This window comes from Apteryx rowi, unplaced genomic scaffold (genome assembly GCF_003343035.1).
Source record: "Apteryx rowi isolate R43461 unplaced genomic scaffold, aptRow1 scaffold_158, whole genome shotgun sequence".
In the NCBI taxonomy this organism is placed as follows: domain Eukaryota; kingdom Metazoa; phylum Chordata; class Aves; order Apterygiformes; family Apterygidae; genus Apteryx; species Apteryx rowi.
In genome coordinates this window covers 141,748-167,358 of record NW_020447841.1, presented here as the reverse complement: position 1 = coordinate 167,358, position 25,611 = coordinate 141,748, and the positions used below count along the sequence as shown (strand labels likewise).

Genomic DNA, 25,611 nt, shown 5'->3' with positions numbered 1-25,611 from the left:
AAACAGGGTCCCATGGTCGTAGAAACCAAAACCCTGTTGCCAACACCAGCGGCGCAGCCAGTCGTTAACCTGGAAAGTCCGTCTCCTCCTCCTCTCATCCATCCCCCTCACTGGCAGGATTGAGGAGAAGATGACCTGRGCTCCCAGACCCTTGACCACCATCCCCAGAGCTCTTAAATCCTGCTTGATGGTCTCCAGTTTGTCCTTGTATTACTGCTAATGGCTTTACAAAACCATATTTATGCTATTTTAATAAAACCTAGTCCTATTTCTTTCTTTCTGTTGTGTATTTATTGGTGAAGAGAAACAGCAGAGAATCACAGATTCCTCTTATATGTATAAATTTTAGCATTTTGTATTTTTTATTAAAAAGTTAATATTTACTTTCGAAATAAAAAATTCCCTTTATAGCTTCACAAAATGGTCTCACTTCATGGCAGTACAGTCTTATATTTGCATAGGCCAATGGGATAGTATAAAGTCTCTCACTGAATATGACTAAGAACGACCAGGTAATAATGAGCCATTACAATGAAGTTATTTTTACTTTAACAAGTCATATTGTGGATTCAGGTTCTTAAAGCCAGATTCCCTACCCCTGCCTTGTGCTCAGTACACATTTTTGTTTTGGTCATAATTCCCAACATGTTTTATCAAGTAAAGGTGCAGCAATTGCTTCTACCATCTGAAGTTCTGGGACTGGAGTCAGTATTAATACCAGAGCGACGTTCCACTGAGCGGTGGCATCCTTTTATGAGAATTGCAATTTAGACAGAGGATCTCCTCCATCAGAGTAGACTTAGACATCTCAGATCAAGTGCAAAGGCATCCTTCATACCTCAGAGCTTTAAAACACAAAAGAGATCCAGCGACTATCGGTTGAGGGTTGGAGAAAGGGAGTTTTAGAATGACTTACAGTTATGACTAGAGCTGCCATAGAATGCTGTGGATTTTAATTTAAAACCCAAGTACTGAGTTTGGCTTGTAGAAGTGACAAACATCATGTTACTTCTGTCTGAGTATCTATGGAAATGGCTGATGTTAGTCTGGATTACCAATATGTATCACAATATCAGTCTTAAACTCCCCTCCTCAATTTGCTCAGTGTGCTAAAATAACACATTGATAAATTAGTTGCCACTTCAGAAAGACAAGACAAAGGTTCAGAGAAATATAGAAGATTATAGTCAGGCAACTGAAGGACTTGAGAAATTAAATGAATAGTTTATGATCATACAAGAACCCTGTGGCAGTAGTGAAAAATGCAGAATGGTCTTTGAGAGATCCAAGCTCCCCAAACTATTTTTTGTAGTGACCATTACAAAAAAAAATCTTTTAACCTTCCTAGATTAAGATGTTGGAGGAAAGCCATCTGAAAGAAGCTGTATGTGCTGAAGAAAGTCTTATTTTGCTTCTGGCAAACAATATGGGATGATCCTTGCTGGGCATTGATGTCACTGGCCTGATACTGCATATGCTAAATTTTACTTAAGCCCCAGCTGCATTTGATTCCCATTCAGAAAAAGGAGTGCTGTATTACTGTGTTATGTAGTCAACTATTTTCTCTCTGTAGTTCCAAATGGTCAAAGGTACACAGATGGTCTGTAAGCCAAATTTAAGAAAAAGCACTGTAAGCCTGAATGCTTACTTCATTTTAAGAACATAGCTATATCTAAGATGAAGCTCAGAGTATCACAAATATCTTCAAAAATTTTTGTTCTTTTGTAGTACTGTCTTATACTTGTCTTTAGTACCTTTTTAATTCCTAAGCAAGGAAAGGAGTAAACAATCTCAAAAAAATTGTATATAGAATAGATGAAGCAAAACTGGTCAACAGGGACGTTATAATTAATTTTCAGGTACAGACTGACTTTGATTCTCTAAGCTGCTAGAATTTTAGCTGTCATATCCATCAGCTCTCCTAGCTACCCATAGAAAACATGATAGGAAGTGGGGAAAACCCAGGCTGAAACATATGTAATTCCACTAATTCTAATTTGCAAACTGTGACAATAATCCTTGTACAAACTGCTGTTGTTAAGATCTCAAGAAAGAAGAAATGCTATTTCAGCACATAATATGTTCTGTGGTCAGCAGACTAAGGCATTTATTTTTCTGTTTATCCAATATTCCATCTAGCAGGGTATGAGAAAAAGCAGAGAATATTTAAAACAATGTTATATAATTTGACATGGTCAGTAAATGTGCCTTTAATTTAAAATGAGTCTGATGCCCAATGCTCTGTCTTCCTTGGGGGCAAAGCCTGAATGGAAAGATAAGCCCTTCAAATGCACTAGGCTTAACTGGGCTGGATGCTGATGAACCAACACGGAAAAAACTTTCCAGAGGAGAAGGACCTCCACAGAGACCCCTCCAAGGGCTTCCCTGCAGCACCGAGATGTCTTGCTGAGCAGAAATACCACGGCTGATCTCAGTTGTTATGACAGTTGAAAAAAAGGGATGCCTGTCTGTCAACTGTGTAGGACCCAGACTTGAAGGAAGTATGTTTTGGTTCAGCTTTTGGAAAACAGTTATGAAATATTTCCCTGCTGAAATAACTGAACAAATGCTGAGATTTGTTGTAGCTGAAGCTTTGTAGCAGCCTGGGAAAGGAGAAGACAATCCCGTCCGGTGGAATCCATTCCAGTAGCACAACTGTTAGGTTGCAAAGGTGTGCATAGCTTGGGACTAAAATTGCAGGTGGCTGCAGTCATCCAGCCAAAAGCTACCAGAAGTTGCAGCTTCTGGCAACCTGCCAGCCCCATCTGGAAAGCTGGGAGTAGTCAAAGATGCAGAAATGTTCTAATGTGCAAACAATGACACATTTACTGACCAAAGTAAATGTTTTTTTCACTTATTAGTGGAACAGTCCATCTGGTTAGGCTACTTTTGACCTAATGTGCTGTCATCCTTTTGTAAAAGACTGGGACCATCCCTAATAATGCTTTAGATAAATCCCTTATAGATGTTGCAGGAAATGAAGTATGCTTCAAAACATGGTTATGCAATAGAATATGTGGGGGAAAAGGGTATCAGTCTGTGACACTTTATTTTTCAGAATTCTGAATTGTAGGGTTTGCTTTTTATGATCATTCGTTAGTACTCAGGCCTTCTCAAAGCTTTCTGACAGTAGGCAATAGAGGCAGTTGCTCTGTGCTTCTTAGTAGCTCAAATGCAGATTTAGCTATTTAGTGCTATTTTATGAGAAGATGGATCATTAGGGCTCTTCATGTAACTCCTTGGTCATCTAGTCTGTGACCAGGATCTTGATTTAACTACTTACCTGAGAGATGACTCCTTTTCTTTTGCAAAAATACTTACTGTAGTATTGGTCAGACTTTGATAGTGCTCAGATACACAACTTGCTCTTGGAAGTGGGAGCACAAACTATACATGCTGAACACATGGGCTAAAACTGGTGAATTAAAAACTATGCTGGTTTTATAATAAGTTTATATTAAAATGTTATTTTGACATTAAGCAAGTTGTACCGTTTTTTCTCCATATACCTCTTCTACTTTGTTCAGCTTTCATAATGTAACAAAAACATTTATTGTTCTGAATAAACAGCAAGCAGAATTCTGTTCAGTGAAAAGGATTAGTGGAGCTGAAATTACCAGCTCTTTAACTTGCTGTTGGAAAAACAATAGAGCATAGCTTGACTCTCTAACTCATCTTAGCCTGGTATTGTTGGGTAAAACAAACAAAAAATGTTGGATTGTAAACAGTACATTTAGTACTGAGAAATTATAGAAATCAGCAATGCCATGTTTATAGTCTCTTTCTAGAACATAACCACAGTTTCATATTTTTTCCGCTGGGGAAACTTAGAACTAGAAAATTCAAAATATGGACTTCAGTTAGGAAGGACACTGAAGTTGCTATTAATGCTTTCAGTTTGAAACTGAATAATGATCCAGAAGTACAAGATTCAGTAAACTTCCACATTTTACACTCCCCAGAAAGCTTCAATATCAAGGGAACAAAGTGGTCATAAGAGAATGAAACTTTGAATATAGGGACGTGGGTGGAGGGGGGAGTTTTGCAAAACAGGAGGAGAGATCTGCAAAATACTATTCCAATAAATAAGGCAAAATGCTGCAAAACAAACAGTGCTGTATTCTAATTGCATCATAGCATTCGGCTGCCTAAAGACGATCTATCTATCTATCTTACTTTTTTGTACAGAAGACCCATCTTTTTTTCCTCTTTTGTATAGGTTGGGAAGGATTCCTTTGGCAATGATTATGTTGAAAATTTGAAGAAGAACGGTATATCCACAGGTAAAATTTTGTTTTTAAAGAAGCCTTTTGAATTATTTTTTAAGATTTAAAAATGAGAAATGGAGAGTTTCTTATCTCATTGCCATGTCTATGTTGGTGCAGAAATGGGAATCTTTCCACTCATCTGTTCTGTATGATCAGCCCCCAGAAGAACAATGAATAGGGATATCTATTGCATTTTCTCATGTGGAAAAGCCAGTTTAAAAAGTTTCTATACTGGCGAATTGTGCCTGTACTGTAGTTGGGCCAATATACTTGCTAAAATTATGTATGTTAATAACCCTCAAAAGAGCTCTATTTTATTAAGCCAAACCATGTGATATGTTTTACCATTCAAAACTATGAATAATTGTTTTGACACCAGTGGCAGGAATGAATGAGTATAGCTAAGAATATGGGGACTTCTGAAGTCAGCTGTACCACTGGAGAAAGAAAATAAAATGTAATGTCATTAGCTCTGAATCTCAAATGATTATGTTAGTGTAAGACACTTGAAGACAGTGCAGTTGTGCAAGTATTTAGGCAGACATTAAGGATGATAATGCTTGGTGAGAAATTGAAAAATCCAGCTTTATTGTCCCTTCTCTATTTCATATTGGGTGGGGGGGGAAGGGATAGAGCAAAAATGTATTTGTTAACTCTATATTTCACCTTTATTTTATGAAATGACATGTGCAACCATTCTATAGACTGCAGCCAATCTTTGTTAGCACACATTCACACAAAAATCAATGTTAAAAGGCTTTCAGGAAAAGGGGAAAATAAGCATTCACAATATTCTGTTACCTTGGTATCTTTTTGACCCTGATTCCATCTTGTGTAAATATGTTATTGTATGCTGTTTAAATACATGATCACATTTTTGTCTACAAGCTCTTGTCTCTTTCAAGGTGGACAGGATGGACAGATGCAATCACTAAGTAGAAGTTTGATATTCTGTTTATCTTTTCTGTTTAATATGCAGTCACAAGCTTCTTTTACTCTACATTATTCAAATCCTGCTTTGAAGACAGAACTATCAGTATTTAGTGGGCTTTTTTATTATGCTTATCAGTATAGCATCTGAATATTTCACAAATGTATATAAAGTTTTATTCATTGCACAACTTCCAACTTATACAACAAACAAGGCAAGGCAGGCTATCATAAAAAATACTGTCTGTTAGTGTGCAGTTCTAATGCTCTCCATACCAGGCCTACCTTTTGAATAAAGCAGTAATCCTTGTGTACTGAAATAGTCTTTGATCATGTAATTAAAGCTATCAAAGTGCACAGCACTTAATGAAAATGAATATTCCACAAGCAACCTTAAGTCTCATATTTTCTGATTTAAATGATTGACCTTGCAATCTTAACATAAATTTTAAATAGTCTTTATGGCAGCAAAAGGAAAGTGAAGGAAAAAATCCCTTCAGAAATTCCATCATACTGCACTTCACTGATTGCACAGATCAACTGAAGGGTTGGAACATTCAGATCCAAAGTAAAGACTTCTTCTGGTTGAATTAAAAAATATTTCAGAATGGTATTAGATTGTCACCTGCTCTGTTGATCTGCCCTGGAAGCAGATGGGATGTTCTCCTGGTGAGGCTGGTCTGGGATCCCAAGTTGCATTCCACAATTTGGAGGCAACGGTGATTCTGTGTGCACAGACTCACTGTTTTCCTTAACTTCATTCTAGTTCTGTCTCATTTCGGTCCCTGATTTTTCATCCCAGTCTAATCCTTATCTAGCCAATTCCTGTTATTACGTGTAAGGATACTGGGTACAGGATGAAAAACCTTGCCATAATGCCAGGTCTATCCACTTCCCCTTCATATCCTGGATCATTTGCATATGGTTTCTTTATATTGCTCTCTTGTTCCCTAACATACCACCTTATCCTCTTTTTTCTTCCTGTTCCCTAACATTGTGTTCTGCAGGAAGAGCGTTGAAAGCATAGAAGATACAAGCTCTCTGCTTTCAGTCCCAGTTTGTAGGCCTAGTACATGGTAAAAAGAAGCTGTAATTGCAAGGAGAGTTCTGCTCTGCCCTTGTCAGATACTCTAGCAAATCTGACTAAGTGTGATGTTCATTTTTATTCAGCCTTGTTCAAATTGGAGCACATTTTTAAATTGGGCACAAAAGGTACATCTTGGGGGGGGGGGGGGGCAACCCTTGCCCAGCATGAAGTTTGTGGACTAAAATGTTAGAACACCAGAGCTTCTAAAAGAAAAGGTCACCAGAATTAATCTCAACTGAAGCAGTAGATTTTTCTCATATAAAACACCTGTCATAGAATGCTTTGGACCACTGGTTAATATTTGACAAATTTACTGACAGCTGAAAACAGGTCCTTACAGTAGTAAATATTGAACACTCTATAATAGACAGTGCTCCCAGCCTCACTTCTAATTAATTTATCTGAATAAATAATCTAAAGAGGAACCATACAGCCTCACCACTACCTTCATAGCACATTTTAATATTCCTGCTGAAACGCAAATCTACAGAGAAATAAATGCTGTATTGTTTTAATGTTTTACTTTTCTCCAGCCTTGAGTCTATTGTTTCTTTGGATAAAAGAAATACTTACATGTAGGAGTAGAATGCCTGAGAAAGCTATATAAATAACATGCCTTCTCTGAAGCAGAGATGTAGCCAAATTAAAGAATGTTGGACTCGCATTTCTGTTTTGTGGGTGTAAATTAACACTTTTTGTTGTTGTTAGCTTCTCTGGCATTGTTGCACATGAAAGAGTAATTAGCATTTTTAAATTGCTGGAGGTTATGGGTTCATTTTAGATTTAATTCAATTAAACTGAATCACATGCTATTGGCTGAAAGTAATGTATTGAACTAATGCATGCTGTAACTTTTCCCTTTCTTAGCATTTGTAGGTCAGACTACAGATGCTGCTACTGGAACTGCTTCAATAGTTGTCAACAGTGAAGGTACATATTTCTGCTCTGAATTGTCCTCTTGGTTCTGCCTCTACAGCCGTAAAAGAAACCTTTGCTTTGTCATTGTTAATTGTGGAATTTTTCTTTTTTACATCTTTCATCTTTTCCATAATGTTATTCAGACTCTCTTGCATTTCCTCTTATTACAGGCAATTTTGTAGAATAAGATGTTATCCATAGTGGCTAAAAGGTTAAGATTATATTAGCAATGAGATGGCCATAATTCAATGAGCTAGTTGATCCATCTAGTTTTGCATCAGCCAGTACCCAGTCTATCAGAAGGTTAAAGCTCTCCTTTTCCACCATAAGTTACCTAGCACTTCTACTATGAAGAAAGGGTTTCCCTCCTGAGCACACTAGGTGAGTCATTATGTCCTGAATCAGGAAATGTAATTGTCTTCAGGATAAGTAGAAGTGTTTATGTTGTTCTTATAATAGTACCAAAATTCTTCATCAAGTTGCATCTGCAGTAATGCATACTCAGTGAACTGGCACATTTGCTTGTTCTGTGTTAATTTTCCGTAGCGGCTGGCTTTGCTCTCACAGAGGAAAGTAAAAAAGAGGATTTGCTTGTTTTCATATTGTTCTTCAAAACTGCTAAATTATCCTCTTCTGAAAACTTTGTTTATCTTTTCCTCAAGCAAGTTGTGTCCTTATTTGGAGAGCTCTTAGGGGAAGTGCTTGTGTCTAGATTGAAATTTAGAGCTCAGGATCAATTATGTTTATGCAAACATAACAAATTAAGTGTGATTGAATTAGTTCACTTTTGGTGCAGCTAAGAATCTTCATTTGAACAGTTACCATAGCTCAGCTGACACATCAGCTTACTAAGTTCCTGTGACACTTGATGGTTCATCTGGGCTACAGCTCAAGGTGGGAAAGGGAACATGACTACTACACTCCAGGAGCAAACCTAGGAAGGAACTGTGACTAGAGACGAGTCTATACAGGAACATTCAGGAAAATTAAGCAAATTATTTGGAGATTTCAGTTTAATTTTCTCTAGCTGAAATTAATCAAAACCTTATATGACAGCTCTAATTCAGAAATAAAGTAACTTTAATGCATTGAATAAACTGGATACCTACCTGTCACTTCCTCTTCCTTCTCTTGGTTTGGGTCAGCAAGTAAATTACTTTAGCAGCTCTTGAGAACTTCTCACTTATGACACAATCACATATAGTCACTACTTTGGCCATTGTAAGCAGGAGGGACAGAGATATTTCCAGTAGCACATGCTCCCAGGCCTCTCTCTTCTGTACAATAGCCATGTTTTGAGCTAGGTTTGCAGTTCAGAATAGTTGAATAAGAAGTAGAGTCTTACTACTTCCTAATTCACATGCATGGTCAGCTAAGATAAACTCAGTCTATAATTGAATGGACAGAGGATGACCTGTTGAAATTATAACACCATGAGTTGTTCTGAAGGATAAGGAGCAAAGCCATCTTGAAGATCTAAAACTTTTATAAGCACTAGGAAACAGAAACTGATTATCCAGTGCCAAGAGGTTAACAGTCAGCTATCTTACATATCGATGTCAGTGTTAATGGTCTCTGATAGTCTTGTGATGCACGTAGTGAAATGAATAATGCATGATGGCATGCACTGTTTCTTTCAGAAACTGAAAAATCCTAGATTAAGCTACCACATCTAAAACTGGCCTCCAGTTTCGTTTAAAATCTACTACAAAAGCAAACCTGGTCAGAACTATGCTGTAAAGCAAACAGATGCACAGAATTGGTAATGGTTCTGGTTGTTACTTCTATCTAAAACCATCTGGCGCCTGAATTGAGTAAATTGCGATAAAATAGCAGTACTTATGTGCTTTGCTGTTGCAAGAGAGACTATTTTTTCCTTGTAGAAACCTGGCTGATTTGACCTAAACAGGTTTTACAGCACGTTTCAAAGGGCTTGTCTACACATGCATATTTTACCACAGTAGTTGTGCTGGCATAGTTGAAGCACCACAACATGCAGTGCAAACACTGGTGTAAAGCAGCCTCTGCTAGTTCAGATTATAGCTAGAACGGAAGCATTTGAAGGGGGAGGGGGTTGTTTTGTGTTAAGATAACAAGAGACAAATAAAAAAAAACATAGATATCATCTCTTTAATTCTCCAAGTTTTAATTACTGTATTTTCATGCACCTAACCTGCACTTCATAGTGGTGAATTGGGAAAAACACCAGCTCCAATAAACTGAGTAAAATCACAGGCAGAGGTGAGAGAGGTATTAAAGTACAGGGAGCAGAGTATGATGGAGAAGTGAAGGCAGAGGAAAAGGTGGCTATGAGAGAGCAGAGTCAGAGAAAGCTCTGAAGTTAACTTTCCCTCATGTTACCTGTGCCTGTCTAGCCTGCACAGCTGCTGAATTTCTGGGAAGATTTATACAGATTACTGAATTGCACAGGTATAAGTCATCCATTATTTTAATTGGCAAAGTAATAGACATTTAAAAATTACCTGGTACATTTGATATTCCCAAAGCTGCATTATATTCTGCAACAGTGCAGTGTATTTTCAATAAAAGATAGAGAAGTTAAATCCCTGCTTTGAATGCAAAATGGTGGAGGGAGATTACAAGTGAAAAAGTGCAACCCAAAGATGCTGCAAAGGTTCCTTTTGGGCTGGGCTCAGAAATCTGTGTTTTTCTGGAATTTTATATTCCTTCCAGCAGTTCTCTTTTATGTGACTGCCTCTTCAGATAGAGTCAACTAAACACAAACTTCAGCTTACCAGGACCCTGCACACTTATAATCTTTACTTCCCTCTGTAAGGTGACTAGCTGGCACATACATCTGCTTTTCTGAACACATCTCATCTTTGAGGGGTGTTATTTCACTTTGAACCCCACCTTTTTTTGTCTCCCCTTTCAGCCTGCCTTCCTTGCAATAGCTCTGTCCTTTACCACACCCTTAGCTAATGATGTGTTATTGGTGTTACTGGATAGTAAGAACTCCATAAAATGATGCGTGTTGTGCTTTTACATACACACATATAGAGAAAAGAAACTTTTTTCTGAATAAATTTTTACATAATTACCTGTGAGGTTTTTTGCAGCTTTGCATGTATGTGGTACTGTTGACAGAGCCGTTATGCTGGCCTGACGAGACTGGCAGTTTTGAACCAGTCTGGCAACTTCCATGTTCATAGCAAAAATTCAGTGAAGGGACAACAGAGATTGGCAGGTCATGATTAACATGCATTGAGAGAACAGGTTTGGGGCTCTTGATTATTATAAGCTGGAACTCCAGCTCACCTACAGGAACACTGCAAGATAACCCGCACTTGAGATAGGCATTATGCTAACTTGAAGATAAAGTTATTAACCATTTCATGAACACGGAATAGGCATTATTTTGTAAGTGAATGTACCTTCAATATCAAAGCACTAATGGTGTAAAAGCTTTCAAAATGCACATTTAGATAAGGCTAAATAAACAAGGCAAACATACTCAGAATACATGTGCCAGCTTGATTGAATTATACTTTCCATAAGAGTCAAGCTTTGTTTTGAACCTTCAGGGTTACGAAAAAATATTACCTGAATTTATATAGGATTTTTATATATTGACATTCATCATGAACTTTAATATTTTGTGTACAAGACTATTCAATGCTTGTACCAAGTAACTGCATAAAAATTGTGATACCATGACACACCCAAAACTTGCCCTCATGTTCCTGAACTGTGTGACTTGGCAGTAAATGTCTTTCTTGTAACATTCTTTTATGGTCACAGATATCATCTTTTTTTCCATGAATTATTATGCAGAAGCTCTGCAGCTATTGTTATAATTGCATTGTTTGAGATATTGGTGAGTTCTACGCACTACTGATGGCTTTTAGGTTTTCAAAAGTAAAGCAAAGATTATTGTACTGTGATGTTTACTGGTGTGCCTTTGATTTTTCCACTGGCACTTCTCATCTGGTGCCATCTATAAAAATGAGTTATCCATCTTAGAAGTGACACTAACAGGTTTAGAAGCCTAATTGAGAACAGAATTTACATATTCAGCATTCATGCTGTTTTGGATGAGCCCAATCCCCATCTGTAAGCTTTCATAAGTTTATCAATTTCATTTAGCTGTTTTAGCTTATACCAACTGTGAATGTGGCCCTTAATATTTTAGCTGATGTCTGAAAAACTTACTATTGTAGAGCTGCACCCAACAAAACTAAGTAAAGATATTTTAGCGTAACTGTAACACAGTAAATTCATTTTCCTCATTCTTGGTGTGGGAAAAATTTCATCTCACTTGACCTGTTTCAAAGTCAGGTTTACACTTTAAGGCTTCATTTCTGGTTAATAGAGATAGATAGGCACCTCCAGACAACAGTTTATCTCCTTCTCAAACAGATATCTAAGATATGTAAGATGAAAAAACCTCTGACAGTACTTGTTTCTCTCAATTGACTGTTGAAGGAACCTAAACCTAGAATTTTATAGAATGTAGAATCTTTTTAAAAACTTTTAAAATTAGTTGATGTTGGAATTCCACCTCTGTTTACCATCTGTTTTTAACTCTGTTGTTCCTGATGCTGAGTTCCCATCTGATTTCCCTGGCAAAATAATTGCTTTCAGCAAAATGGTTGCTAGTAATACAAAATTCTCATATTAGTTGTGAGTACTTTGGGTCAGATTCTGCTTTCATGCATGCTGATATAAATTTGTGGTGACTGTTGTCATTCACAGTTAGTGTGGTATATGTTGCTAAGAACAGAATGTGGCTTCTTCTATACATTTTAGGTCAAGTCAGACTGGACTCTTTTACGGCAGTAGTAATGGGTTTCTCTGGCAGGTACAGTTGGTTTGAAAGCGGACCATAAATCTCTGACCTTTTGTAGTTAGAAAGACAATCTTCTGACTGTGATCCAGTGCAACACTGTTTACTTTGAATTTGCACATGTAGGTTTAAGCAAACAGCCTTCCTTATTGCCGTGGGCCATTAACTCTAAAGCCTAATAAACATGTCAGTACAGCTAAATAGTTCAGCAAGATAATGCAGCAAGACATGTAAATAGAGTCTGACATTCTAGGTAGCGCAGAGTCCAGGCAGAAATGAAACATATTTTTGTTCCACTGATTCCCTGTGTTTTGCTGCTTTTACTGCTGGACTCTATCAGCTTAAGGAATATATGGTTGGGAAAATAGGTGCAATTTGGCTTTGAATGCTTTCTCAGCAGGATTCAGATATCTTAACAGTATTTACTTGTTGCAAAAGGTTTTTTCTTTTTTTTTTTAAATCCAAGATGCCCATCATTGTCTGTTGAAAAGCAGGGCGTTGGCCTTAAATGCTGAGGTTTAGCTTTTCAAATGCAGCTGTTCTGTACCAAACCATTGACAGCAGAATTGCTTTGGAAAGCTTGGGCCCCTCCCTCTGAGATCATTATATTATTCTTTCCATTGTCCTGCTTTCTTTTCAGAACATATTTAGGGAGACAAGCTTTGCACGTTGCTTATTCAAAGGACTTTGAAGTCTCATTCAAGAAAAATAATGTATTTAAAAACATAAATATTTATTTACAGAGTAATTCAATTCATTACAGAATTGGTAGTCTTTAATGATTGGCAGTCCTTAAAGGAATCTTTAGCGGGGGCGGGCTGAGACTGTAAATCAAGGAACAACTGACTTATTGAATTTAATACCTTAGTGATTAATAATAAATTTTAATTTGTAGGCACCCATGCCTGAAGGTCTCTAGGTGTTGTAACAGAGATTAAAAAAAGAATGAAAGAAACAAAGAAACAGAAATAAAAGAAGGAAACTTGCATGTCTGAAGAAAAGCAAAAGAATATTTGGAACCTACATAAATGAATCTCTTCACTTAGCTGTAAAATAAACTGCTAGAATGAAAAGGATCTTAGAAATGCTGTGAGATATTGCCATGCTTTTGCTATATAGTATGTCTTTGTTTAGAAATTTCCATTGACCATCTTTAAGTTCAGAAGAATCTGCTACCCACCTTCTTTACTCATTTCCAATAAGGTTTTTCTTAGAGACAGTCATTAGCTTTGTGGTTTTTGTCGGCAAGCTGATTTCTGGTTTTCATGATGCTTAGGGGCTCTAACATGACTTGTCTTAGGTAAATGGAGCAAGCCTGCTTCTCTGAAATTTAAAGGACATGCATAATTTTCATAGTTCCGTTTCATATTCTCTGTTTTCAGCTGATGGGAAAATGAAAATTTTGATTGCATTTTGGGCATCTGCACTCAGCAATCACATTGATGCACTTCTTTTCAAATGCTAAAGAAATATTTCGGGAAAATGCAAATGTCACGCTTAGTGTATGTCCCACATCTGAACTGTGATTAGTGTGGTGCTTCTGTAGGGTTAAATAAAAACACCAAAATAAGACTGTGGAAAGCCCAAGTGTGAGTTATCCTGAAGGCATATGTACTGCACTGGAGGTGAAGCATTGCATTCATTAATCCTTTAATCTTTTTGATTATCTTCTGAAATATTTGGGTTTTTGAAATGCCAGCAATGCAGAAATATTTTTTTGAAAAGTAAATTGAAGTCCTCATCTAAAAGATATTGGAGAAAAGCAAGGAATTGTTTTACTTACCTTATTGCAAAAGGTTAACGTAAAATCACAGTATCTTCTCTTTAGGACAGAATGTTATTGTCATAGTCCCAGGAGCCAATCTGCTTTTAAATTGTGAAGACCTGAAGAGGGCTGCTGATGTCATCTGTAAAGCCAAAGTGGTTGTTTGCCAGCTAGAAATAACACCTGCTGTTTCTCTCGAAGCTCTGAAAATGGCACATGCCAGTGGAGGTAATTTAACRTAAGCCATTCAGTGTCCCTCATTTGTGTTGCATAAAAAATATTCTTCGTGCTTTCTATACAAAGATCCTGTGGTCTAGTCTGATTTCTGTAATACTAGTTTTATTCACAAATGAAACAGTAGCAAAGAGATTCATGCTGCATTACAAAAATTGAATTCAGTTCTAAAACTGTGCAATGGTTACCTTGAATGAAATCAATCCATATCCTTATAATCTCCCCGTATATGTCTGGTGCTGCTTTTGCTCTTTTTGTCATGTTGGACTAAATACAGTGTTATGTCTTTAGGTCAGGAACTATGGCCCTGACCCTGGTTTTATTCCAGTGCAGAACAAGTGTAATGAATACAAGTCAGTAAAGTTCCACACACAGTAAAGTGAATGAAATTACCTCAAAAACAGACTTTTGTCCCTGTTCTCCTAGTATAGCATTAAGTATGACTGTGGTTTTCTGTACAGAAGTTAATATCCTTAAAGTAAAAAAAATGCTTTTTCTCTTTAGTCAGAATTCTTACAGTATGACTTGGCATGCTGCCATCAAATAGGTAAAGTCATGATCTGTGAAATTATTCGTAATTGTTACTGTACTTTTAAATGTAAGCCACTGTTCCTTCAGTGTAGCAGTCCACTGCCATACACCTGGATAAAAGCTGATCTTTTGCTTGAGTAGGATGGAGTTTCATTACTGCCATGACGCTTTGTCGTTTAAATGTCTGTAATAGTTTCAGTTCATCAAGCCCAGCTACCACAGTGTTCGAACAATAAGAAGTAAATAGCTAGGCAAGTGAGGCATCTCTATGAGATGAAAAATATGTTGTTTGCATCTATCCAGAAGATAAGGCTGGGAGGGGACAGCTAATAGTATGGTCAGTCAGGGATGGAACCGGGAGCAGAACTAACTGGTTCTTCACAGCTGGAGCCAAGCTTGCACCAGTAGATGGTGGCACCTGGGGCTTGTTGGCTCTTGATCCTCCTTCTGCACTGAGAGACTGTTGTGCACCTGTTGTGATCACTAGGGTTGAGTGAACAAATTCAAGTGTAGCAGAACTTCATGCATCTCTTTCACATATTTTATGCTAATTTAAGCAGCTATGTTCGATGCAAGTCTGGGAGAGAGTGGCTCTGAAACTGTGGTGGTAATAGTCATACACAATATGAACAGAACTGTGTGCATGGGGAAAATTATTTTGACCTCTGTTTGAAATGTCAAAACTGGGTTCATGCAAATACAAATAAAAATTAAAAACTTAATTTAATGAGGAAGTGCCTGGGATGCTTAAAATGGGGAGGGGAGAAGGAAGCTTACTGTATTTTTTCATTATACTGTGTGAAAATGGATGAAAGATTAGTGGTTAATGGAATATTACTGAGTCATGAGTCAAAATTTGTGAATTATGTTGTTGCTACTTTTTTGTAGCCCCTTCATGCTGGCAAGATGCCAGCCTGTGACAGAAGAAAAAGTATGGATTTTTTTTTGAGTACAAATTTAAAAAGTCCAAACCTGATACACTGAATAGATATGCARGCATTTAGGAGCTGTAGACAGCACAAGGTACTGACAAGACATTGTAGTAACTGTGGGCCAGTTATAGTTCTGCGCTGTCAGCCTGCTATCGTTGTGCAGCTCTCCTAGCAGGAAAGGTTTGGTGGTTTCTGCTTTAAAACGATAGGCTACACATGTTCAAATGCCACATGCAGTCAAATCTAACTAAACGGCTCAGTTTGTAGCACTGTAAAATTTATCCTTAGCCAACTGTAAATTGTTAATGCAGTTTCTCTTCATTTAGCCTGCAGTACCCTCATGTATAATGCAGTACTGTATGTTGGGAAGTGCACTAGACTATTTTTGTTTAACAGATGCACACCCAGATGCCTCAAACCTCTGTTTCAAGTTTTGTTGCTTGTTCTTCTCCATTCTTATTAAAAGAAGTAAAAAATAAGACGGAGAAAGAATGTGGACAGGCAGGCAAGAGCCCTTTTCTCTTCAGTGAACATCACTTGGATCTGTAAGCTGGAGAGGGACAGCTCCTGTTTTGACATCTTTTCATTGTGGCACTGATTATTAGAGATCTTCTGACAGTCTGTGGGAGAAGGAAGAAAGGGCTGTGAATAATTATATTAAGTGGGTATAAATTGCAATGGAAATCTGACTGGAAAATTCTAGATTTTTCTTACTGGCCACATGCTTTGAAGCTGCTTCTGCTTCTAGGAGGGGGACCACTTCATTGATGGGCAAAGTGTTATTATGTATTAAAGTCTGTAAAGCAGTTTTGGGGCTTCTGTAATGACAGACTCTATAAAAGACAGGCTAATAATGTCCAGCCTATTAATACTGTAGTGAAGAATGAAAGCATATCATAACCAGGGCTGGAAGCAGCCTCAGTTACTAACATTGCATGTCACTTCCCAGTGGAAGATCTATTTTTCAGATGCTTTAACTATTTAATTTTGGGCTGCAATTTTCCATACCAGCTGTTTGTCTGTGGTTAAATTATTTGTAAAATTTCTGCCAAAACTGCTCAAGCATTGTGGCTACAGAAACAAGGCTATGGAAAAATACTCCCCCATTTAAAGGATGTATACCGGCAACATTAAACTTACTTAAAACTTGAAAGCAAGGGAGATTTCTTTTAAAAACATGCCTTTACAATGGTGTGGAAAACTGCCTAATTTTAACTGTATTACATGCCTTGGGAAAAAATACCACCTTTCAAGCAGACTTAATAAAGAATTTTTAGAGCTTCACAGCTAACTTCCCTGAGAGTCTGTCCACACTGCGGTGTGTTCCAGTTGGGCAGCATGACTTTCAATGTGGCTCCTAAATGTGGGTTTAAGCAGCTTATTTCTTTTAGGCTGTTAAGGTCTTGTGTAGGTCCAGGAAATACAGAGGAGAAGCTTGCTTGCTTTGAATACCAAAGAGAGAAAGCTGGTCTGGAATGGTGGGAGGGAGAGAAGATTTCAGACAAGGGAATTGTAAGAGGAATTTGCTTGATTATTGGGGTGGCAGAGAAAGAAGAAAGAAACTGCAAGGGAAACTAATGTGGAACAGAATATAGGGTGTGTCGAATAGAGAGTGGAGGTTGGGTCTGGGAGAAGACTGGCACTGTGGCATTCTGGATGTAGGAAGAAGGAAACATAGGAAAGGGGGGCACAAGAGATACAATGTGATGAAGGTTGAGTGAAAAAGCTTACTGTTACCTAGTGCCTGTGCAAGGATGCATAAAGAACAGAAACTGAGTGAGGAGAACGGATCTTGGCAGAGGAAGAGAAAAAATTGGGGCAGAACAGATTTTGCCATTCTTAAGGGGAGTGAGCCGATTAACTTGTTCACAAGCCCTGCTCCTTTTCACAGCCTGAACCGGAATCTTAAGATTCCCCAGTCTTCCCACTGCTCAGCTGACATTAAATATGGGGGCAAACTAATAGCAATGTCTTCCACCCCTGTTAGCAATGAGCCTGTATTACTGAAAACCCAAGTTGGAACACTTCCAGTGCTGTTACTGACTCGTGTATATTGCAATATGATACTGCATGAAAGAGTGTTTTTTTCAATATGTGCTGTTTGTTTGTTTTACCTAGGAAAGTATACCTAAAAGATTTGTGCTGAAAAAAATTTATTAGGGTTGCAACTCAAAAAATAGAAAATGCAGCAGTTAAGCTTGCCTGTGAAACCTTAATTTGTCTCTTTTCTGCATATGTATTATGTTGCAGTCTTTAATTATATGATCACATGCTGTTTTTCAGTGGTACGTGATCATATAATTAAAGAGTGTATTATAATACATACTGTATTGTAATAATATAAGGGAGCCAAATTAAGATTTCATTGGAAATCCTAATTCTGGCATTTTTTGACTTTTGAGTGTGTTTTTTTATCGCTTTAATAATAATGTTTTTAATGAGACAGGTAGAGAGGCATGATAAAGTTGTACATTCATAGACTAAAATGTTCAAAGAGGGTTAATCATAAAAGTCATCACCTAAACTTCTCTGTACTCAGGTTTCACAAGTCTCTGAGCATCTTTCTCTTTAGACAATTAAGTGGGATGCAGAAGTGTTCAGGGTGCCTGAATATTACATGCTATAGCTTGGGAATCTAACTATACCTTTAGGACTGAAATTTAGGCACCCAAATTGGAAGATTTGGCCACTTACTATAAGGAATACTTCTAATGCAAGAAAGTGTGCTTTATATAAAAAAGATGGTCTTGTGGTTAAGACACAAGTATTAATCATAAAATTGGCAAAGTGAGAAACCAAATCTGCAGACTTCCTGTGTTAACAGTGAGTAAGTCACTTATACTATCCTTAAGACAAACCTTTTCTGCTGTTATACAGGGCCTTAGGCTAGGATTTCAAGTTAGGTTAACTAACATATTCTACCACATGTTAAGTTAAGGTTTAGCTCTGCCAGATAACATTAAAAATATACAGTGCCTTGTCTACACTGTAGTTTTACGATGTGGCAGTTTGAACATATTAGGTAACACATTCAAAAGCACATTTAAACCTTGTCTAGACATGTCCTTCATTACTCTATGCCCCTGCTTCTTTATGTGTAGAATGGAGGTAACAATACATATTCTACTCAGAAAAAATTCTAAAACTAAATCAGTTCTTGTAAAATTTATTAAAATTCTGGAAGAAACTTCATAAATTAATTATTGTTGAAATTGTATTATTGTCTAAATCTTTTTTCATTGTGTTTTTTAGTTAATAATTTCTTGATTATTTTCTTTTCTATTACTCTTCTGTCATATTCCCATCATGGCAGGTGACTGCACATTAATTTGAAGGGAACTTTAATATAATAAAACTTTTATCATCTCTATAAACTGTGGACACAGATAATGAGAGACTTCTGTGTGTTAGTAAGAAACATTGGGAGATGTGAATGCAGTCAGAACTTGGAAGATATTAACCATAACAACAGAAAATTTGATGTTCCAGATTATAGTTTATGAATCTGAAATACTAGAGATTTAGACTTTCTTTTTCCATTTTTTTTCCAGTAAAGACTTTATTTAATCCAGCTCCAGCCCTTGCTGACCTAGATCCACAATTTTACACCTATTCAGACATCTTCTGCTGCAATGAAACTGAGGTAATGATCACATGTCATGTTAGAGTCTTAAGCAGTAAAATTTCAGTGGGATTCTGTGCTCAGCATGGGGAACAGGAAAACTGAACCATGCTCCTTTTATATAGGACTTCTGGCAAGTTTGATCCATGACGTAATGAGCAAAGAGGAGTATTCTGGAACTCTAGATTGCACTTGAAATTCAATTAATAGCTTCTAAGGGGAAAGTTGTGTCCAGCCTTCCTTGCAAGTAGATGAGGAAAACAAATCCATAAAAGGACAATTTTAAAATGTTAGGACTGAGTAGTGGAAATATTAAAATAGATCCTTGTGCTTTTTCTGTGGTCCCTTGAAATGATTAGCAGGAATGTGCTAGCCATAGTTTTGTGACAGTTTTAAACTGGCTTGCCAGGAGGTGATGCATGCATGCTGCACTTGATGGTAAATGGTAGCTTCTTCCTGTCAGATCTGTTTTCAGTGAATCTCCTTTTCTCTGGCCCTTCAACTGTATGTTTCCATTTTTGTTCTTTCTCTCCCTCTYGAATTCAAGTGTGTTATTTCTCCCAAAGCAAATAATTTTTTGTCACAAGAGACAAATTAAGCTCTTGTCTCATAAGGCCTTTGTTTAAATTTCCTATTTATTAGCATTATGCATGCTGTGTTCCTTCCCCTCACCCTCTCTTTATATAAACAGGAATGCATTAGAAGTAACCTAGTGGACAGAAGCCTTGCCCTGAACATAGTTCAGGTTATCTCCAACGAACATGCTTTCTGCAATGCACATGATACCTTGGGGTAGGGAGGAGGGGAAGGAGCTAAGAGAAGAGCATGGCCCTGCTAATTGTAGGATTTTCCATCTGATGACAATGCCTGTCATCTGCCAGAATAAGTTCTTCAAGGCTCAGTTAGCCTTCTTTGAAATTTCTGTTAAAATCCATCACAAACCATATCAGAAGACCTTAGTTCATGAGTCTTCTGGCACTTCAGGGTCTAAGTAACCCAAGCTGATATCAGAATTTTATTCTGGGATATACACGTCAGCCAAGTTCAGACACCTCAGTGCATTCAAAAATTCGCAAATAGCTGTTTCCTGCAAGGCGGGAGATGCTGTGACTCCTCACGTCTCTGGAAGGTGAAGTTTCCAGTGTAACTGGCAGTGACATCTTTTGTAGCTTAGGCACTCTCTAACAGCCATCAGAGTTCAATTATATGTGATGGTAAGAATGATAAGGCAAAGTATTTATTCTTGTTCAGGAAACTTGCAGGACATCCATGTGGTGTTTTCTTCATGCTTTCAGAAAGCACTTATGCCTGGACTATGCCCTTGGATTGGCTGAATGGGGCTATGGTGCACATTTTTGGCTGAGAACACCCATACTCTCCCACCAATTTAGCAAATGTCATTTGTTGTTTGCTTTTTTCATAATGTCACTATTTACTTTTTTTTTTCCCCTGAGGAAACTTATTCCCCATATGTTAGAAACAAAAACTTTGTTTTTTATTTCTTGCCTCTTCCTGATTTTTCTCTCATTGCTCTTTGCAACACACATGTTAAAGTTTTCCTTTTGTTATAGTTTATTGCTAGAGGACAGTCTTTAAAGAGACATTCTTTGAGATGTTTGGCCTGCTGGAGCCAGGGTGTATTATTATTACCACCACATGGAGAAAAGAAAATGACTTCTATTTGGAGAGCAAGAAATACAGGTGTATAATTATAATAGATTCCTGCTCACTCATCCACCTTTCCTGCAGAGCTGAGGGTAGTTTGCATTCTTTTCTATTTTCTTTAGAAAGTACCTACCATTTGAAGATAGCTGGGATCACTTTGTGCACAGTCAGGACAGGAGATATGCTCTCTGCCGATGAGGAGGTTTATCTCTTCTGATTTATGGATATGGTAGACCTATGGAAGTTCCTACCAACCCTGTCATAGGAGTCCAGATCTAATTGTGGGACTCTTACAGCATATTCTGAGAACAAGAGTTGCACATAAATAGCTTTGTTTTTAACAATAACCTTTTCATTTTTTACAGTGAAATCCATTACATTACCAGGACTGTAATAATCAATTATATTTTATTTCATCCCCTCCATGTATGTGATTTGTTATTGAATTGATTTTCAGGGATGAACTAGTGCCATTGTTCATTTCTTTTTGCTAAGAAAAGAGGAAAAATGAAGCATTTGTTTTTCTTATGTCACAAGTTTGCAAGTTTTTTTTAATCTTAGTAATTGTTCTATATTCATGTGCCATCTGTTTTCTGTTTTCTTTTATGACTTTCTTTAATTTCACATCACTGTAATGTATGCACTTGAGAAGTTTGATATAGAGACGAATGTTTACATACCCAAATAAAGGTCACCAATCACATCTCTACATTGCTCTTAAAAGCAATAAGTTAATTTGACAAATATTAAGGATAATACTGATTTTTCTTTCAAAATATTTAAACTTTATTCATTCAGTCAACTCCATCTGTATTTTCTCCATCTTCTTAAATCAGGTAGTCCTAAAACCTTTGGTGAGCCAGAATATATACTGGGAAAAGATCTTCATATATATGTATGTATGTATGTATATATATATGTAGAGAGAGGGKTTTTTTTACTATCTTTCCATTAGTGTCTGCTAGCAATCACTGTCAGAAATTGGAATTGGATAAGATGAACCTTTGCTCTGAGCCACTATGGCTATTCTTACTTTATGGGTTTGGGGTTTTTTATTCTCTATGGCCAAATCTATTGAATGTGCTGCCTACAACTGGTGTCTTGAGAGTCTCTATTCCAGCTCCATTCTCCTTCCTATTTGTTATCGCTAAGTCTTGAATAACTTCCTCCTAGCCAAAACCTTTCTGTTCCAGCTGTGCTCCTTTTGGGGGAACTTTTATTTTTTTATTTGGGATTTGTAGGTACTGTCGGAAGACAAATAGTGTATTCTTGGTTTATCTTTACTAAGCCCTTTAGATAGTTCTTAATAAATCTTCTCAGGTTTAAAGACACTTTAGAGCTATTTAGTTCAACTGTTTCTAAAACATTGCTTGGTTTAGGTTTCTTATTCATTTAAATTTACAAGCATTATGACATGGTTTTGCCAAAATGTCTTTATCTTTGTATCTTTGTTGTTTCTCCCAAATTACCTTTAAATGCTAAACTCCTGTGATTTGTGGATATCATGTGAATGATATGTTTGTAACAGAAGATTATGATAGCTGTAGAAAGGAAAGTTAGCCATTTAGATTAAGACATGTCCTAGATTATGTGGAGAGTTTGTGTTTTTTAAGATGAGAAAAAATGGGATCTCCCTTGTGATTAGCTCAATTATTACTGAGTCAGAAATTTCTATTGTTTGCTCCCATGAAGGTCAACAGTTTTGATCTATGATGCCTTTATCACAGAAGGAGAGTTTAAAAGTGTCAGTTATAGTTTCAGACAGCCATGGGATGTCAGGTCCCAAACATGTATCAAATGCTACTTCACACTTTATCATATATTAAATGTTTCAGGTTTTAATGAAATCACATGCAGTGTCTGGTTTAACAGCACAGCTTGTTCTTATGGATTTATGTGCTAGGGAGAAGCAAACAAAATTATACTATCAGTGAATTATCTACCATTAGTTTGTCTAGAAGGCTCTTCACAAGCTGTTCTTTTCAGTCTTGCTTGTTTCAATAATAAATTTTTTTTTATGTCTGACATTACTTTCTTTTTATGTGGTTCATGAACAAAAAAACTCAGAACAAATCTTGCAAGGTTATCAGTTCTTTCTTTGCTTAGCCTGTAGTTCAGTTTTATCTTTTCCCAGAAAGATCAAGCTTGTTGAGACTAGTTTGTTAATTCCCAGATGCAGCACAGCCTAATCCCTGAGGTTTGTGCAGGAATGTGCTAGTTCTCCATTCCCTTAATTCTTCTAATGAAAAATAAATGTATCAAATGTCATCTTAGTGAAAACCAATGGTTATTCTTTTCAGTTGTCTGTAAATGTTGAAAAAGAGACAACCCCATACAAGACAAGTTCTTCAGGATACTCACCATTTTTTCCCACATATTTGTACGATTCCTTGCTGTAGTATGGCTCCTAAGCACAACCACAATGTCGATGCAGCTCCTATGTTGTTTTTGTTATTTAGCGTGTGCATAAAATTACACAGCCCTACAGGTTAGGAACCTAAATATATTGCACATCAGTGATTTGAACTTGGTCCTAAACGTTTTGAAGAACAGCTGCTTCTCTGTTCAGGGAATACTGAAGAGCCCTTCAGGAGAAGGAAAAATCTGGAATGGTTACAGCAAATGATTTAGTGTGTTGAGCTATTTTAATGCAACACTTAGAACTGCTTACTCCTAATATAAAATGGGTAGCAGACTTGTGATCTAAATAAGGCCTAGCAAAATTTTAGTTTAATACTAGCAGAATATTGTGAATCTTCAATGGTAGAAAGCAGTATATCTAAGTATAAATTTGTCACTAATTTTGTTAAATAATACTGCAAGACCTATAAAAATAATACAGAAAATTAGATACTAGCTCATTGTTTCCATTTATGTATTTTTGTCTATTAGGAAAAGTTAAATCATTTTTGGAAGAAATATTAGTTATGGAAAGTCTTATTAGCATAGCCAAAAAACAGAAACAGTACTGACATTTACAAGATTCATAGAATATTGAGATTATAAAACTGCATCTGGAGTCTTGGATTAGGACGTTTAAGATGTTGCTTATTAATACAGAGAGGTTAATAATAGGGATAGTCTTTATTAAGAAAAAAATTGATATCTCTACTACACAAATCAACAATAGGTCCTTTAGAATTAAAGTATTTCAGAACATCTCATGAATTGACCTTTTTGTTTTACATAGGAGAAAGGTACTATCACTCCATTACATAGAAGTTGCCAGCAATTCACAGTACATTTTAATTTGAATTCCAACTTTGTTCTAAAGCATATTTTATCAGTTGCTGGAAACTATGAAATTTCCCATGATTAGTCTAAAATGAAAAATGTTACTTTTGGGAGGAGAGGGGAGGGAATAGCTTCAAGCCAATTCATTTCAATCAGTTTTTAATTATTCTAGCATGATAAGTATTTCTCCCTGTATGTATGTAAAAAATTTATAATTTGAAACAACTGGAACTAAGTTGGCTTGTGACCCACTCTTGCAATTGCTTATGCACCATATCTGTCTCAGTACTTCTCTGGGACTCTTTACATGTGTTAGAATTAGTGAGATCAAGTTTTTGTTCTGTCATTCTCAAGAAGTCTCCTCAGGGACAAGGCAAGTTTGTAGCCAACTGGCTTACTGTGTTTAAATATTTAAAATTGTTGTATGTAGTTTTAGATGGGATAGTTGTAAAACTGGCACAGTTTCATTATTATTATTATTCATTATTTCTATTCCAGCAGTACCTGGAAATATTTTTCATTTGCGAAGTTGCTATTGTGCTAGGTGATGTGTGGACACTAAAGAAAAAGATGGACTGCAAAGAACAAACATGTCTTGTTATCGCACCGGTTTATATATGTTGAGGAATATAGATGGTAGGACCAGACCTCTGGAGGTCCCACACCCTGGTGAAGCAGGGTAACTTAGATCAGATTGCTCAGGGCTGTGTCCAGTCAAGTTTTGACTCTCCCAGGATGGAGATCCCACAACCTCTCTGGGCACCTATTCCAGTGCTGCACCACCCTCCTGGTGCAGAAGCTTTTCCTAATATCTAATCAGCATTTCCCATGTTCCAGCTTGTGCCCATTGTCTCTAGTCCTATCACCATGAGCCTTCAGGAAGAGTCTGGCTCCATCTTCCATACATCCACCCATTAAATAGTTGTAGTCAGCAATTAGATCTCCCCTAACCTTTTCTTCTTAAGGCCGAACAAACCTGATTCTCTCAGCCTCTTCTTGTATGACCTGTGCTCCAGCCCCCAACTGTGCAGGGATGCCAAAAGTAGACCCAGTACTCCAGGCTTGGTCTCACARGCCTCAAGTAGAGGATCTAGCACTTCTCCTCGGAAGTGGCTCTGTAAGCCATAGGTTGCCCTGAGTGCGCCACAGTTGGGAACACTTGGCAAAGGCTCACATCATAGTTTCATTCTCACTTATAGCCAGCGCGAACTCGTACTGCAGTTGAAAGAAGTTAATTGTTTTGTTTTGTTTTATTTTGGGGTTAATTTTAACACAGATCTGCCTTACAATCCGCTTTATTGCCTGGCCACACGAACGCCTGTGCTGGCACAAGAGAAGAAGCTGTGTCGACAGGAGTGGAAGGGAGGGCAGGACCATTTTTTTATGTAGCAGTGCTGGTTTATGTCAGCTTACTGTGGCTAGACTCCACAGTCTAAAGAGACATAGAGACTTAACTAAGATTAGAGAAGAGTATGGCCAAGAACCTTCATATCAATCAAATTAAAAGTTTCAGTTACATTTCTCTTCTAATTTTATAATCAAAATTAAGAAAATTCTGTGTAGATTAGTTATATAATATCCATCATAAGTTTATTCTGACAGAAGTTTTGTGCAATGT

The 25,611-nt window shown here is 37.1% G+C and overlaps 1 protein-coding gene across 4 annotated transcripts in view; it reads left to right on the top strand.

Moving 5' to 3' along the window:
- The window catches only part of RBKS (ribokinase), a 73,004-nt gene that overhangs the window by 23,440 nt on the left and 23,953 nt on the right, over window positions 1-25,611 (top strand). For 3 of the 4 annotated variants that reach the window (XM_026059473.1, XM_026059475.1, XM_026059474.1), the window contains 4 exons: window positions 4,220-4,283; window positions 7,153-7,215; window positions 13,839-14,003; window positions 19,024-19,115. In XM_026059473.1, coding sequence (XP_025915258.1) covers window positions 4,220-4,283; window positions 7,153-7,215; window positions 13,839-14,003; window positions 19,024-19,115 — 384 coding nt within the window. The remainder of the gene's footprint in view (window positions 1-4,219; window positions 4,284-7,152; window positions 7,216-13,838; window positions 14,004-19,023; window positions 19,116-25,611) is intronic. The other variant, XM_026059476.1, reaches the window with a different exon arrangement.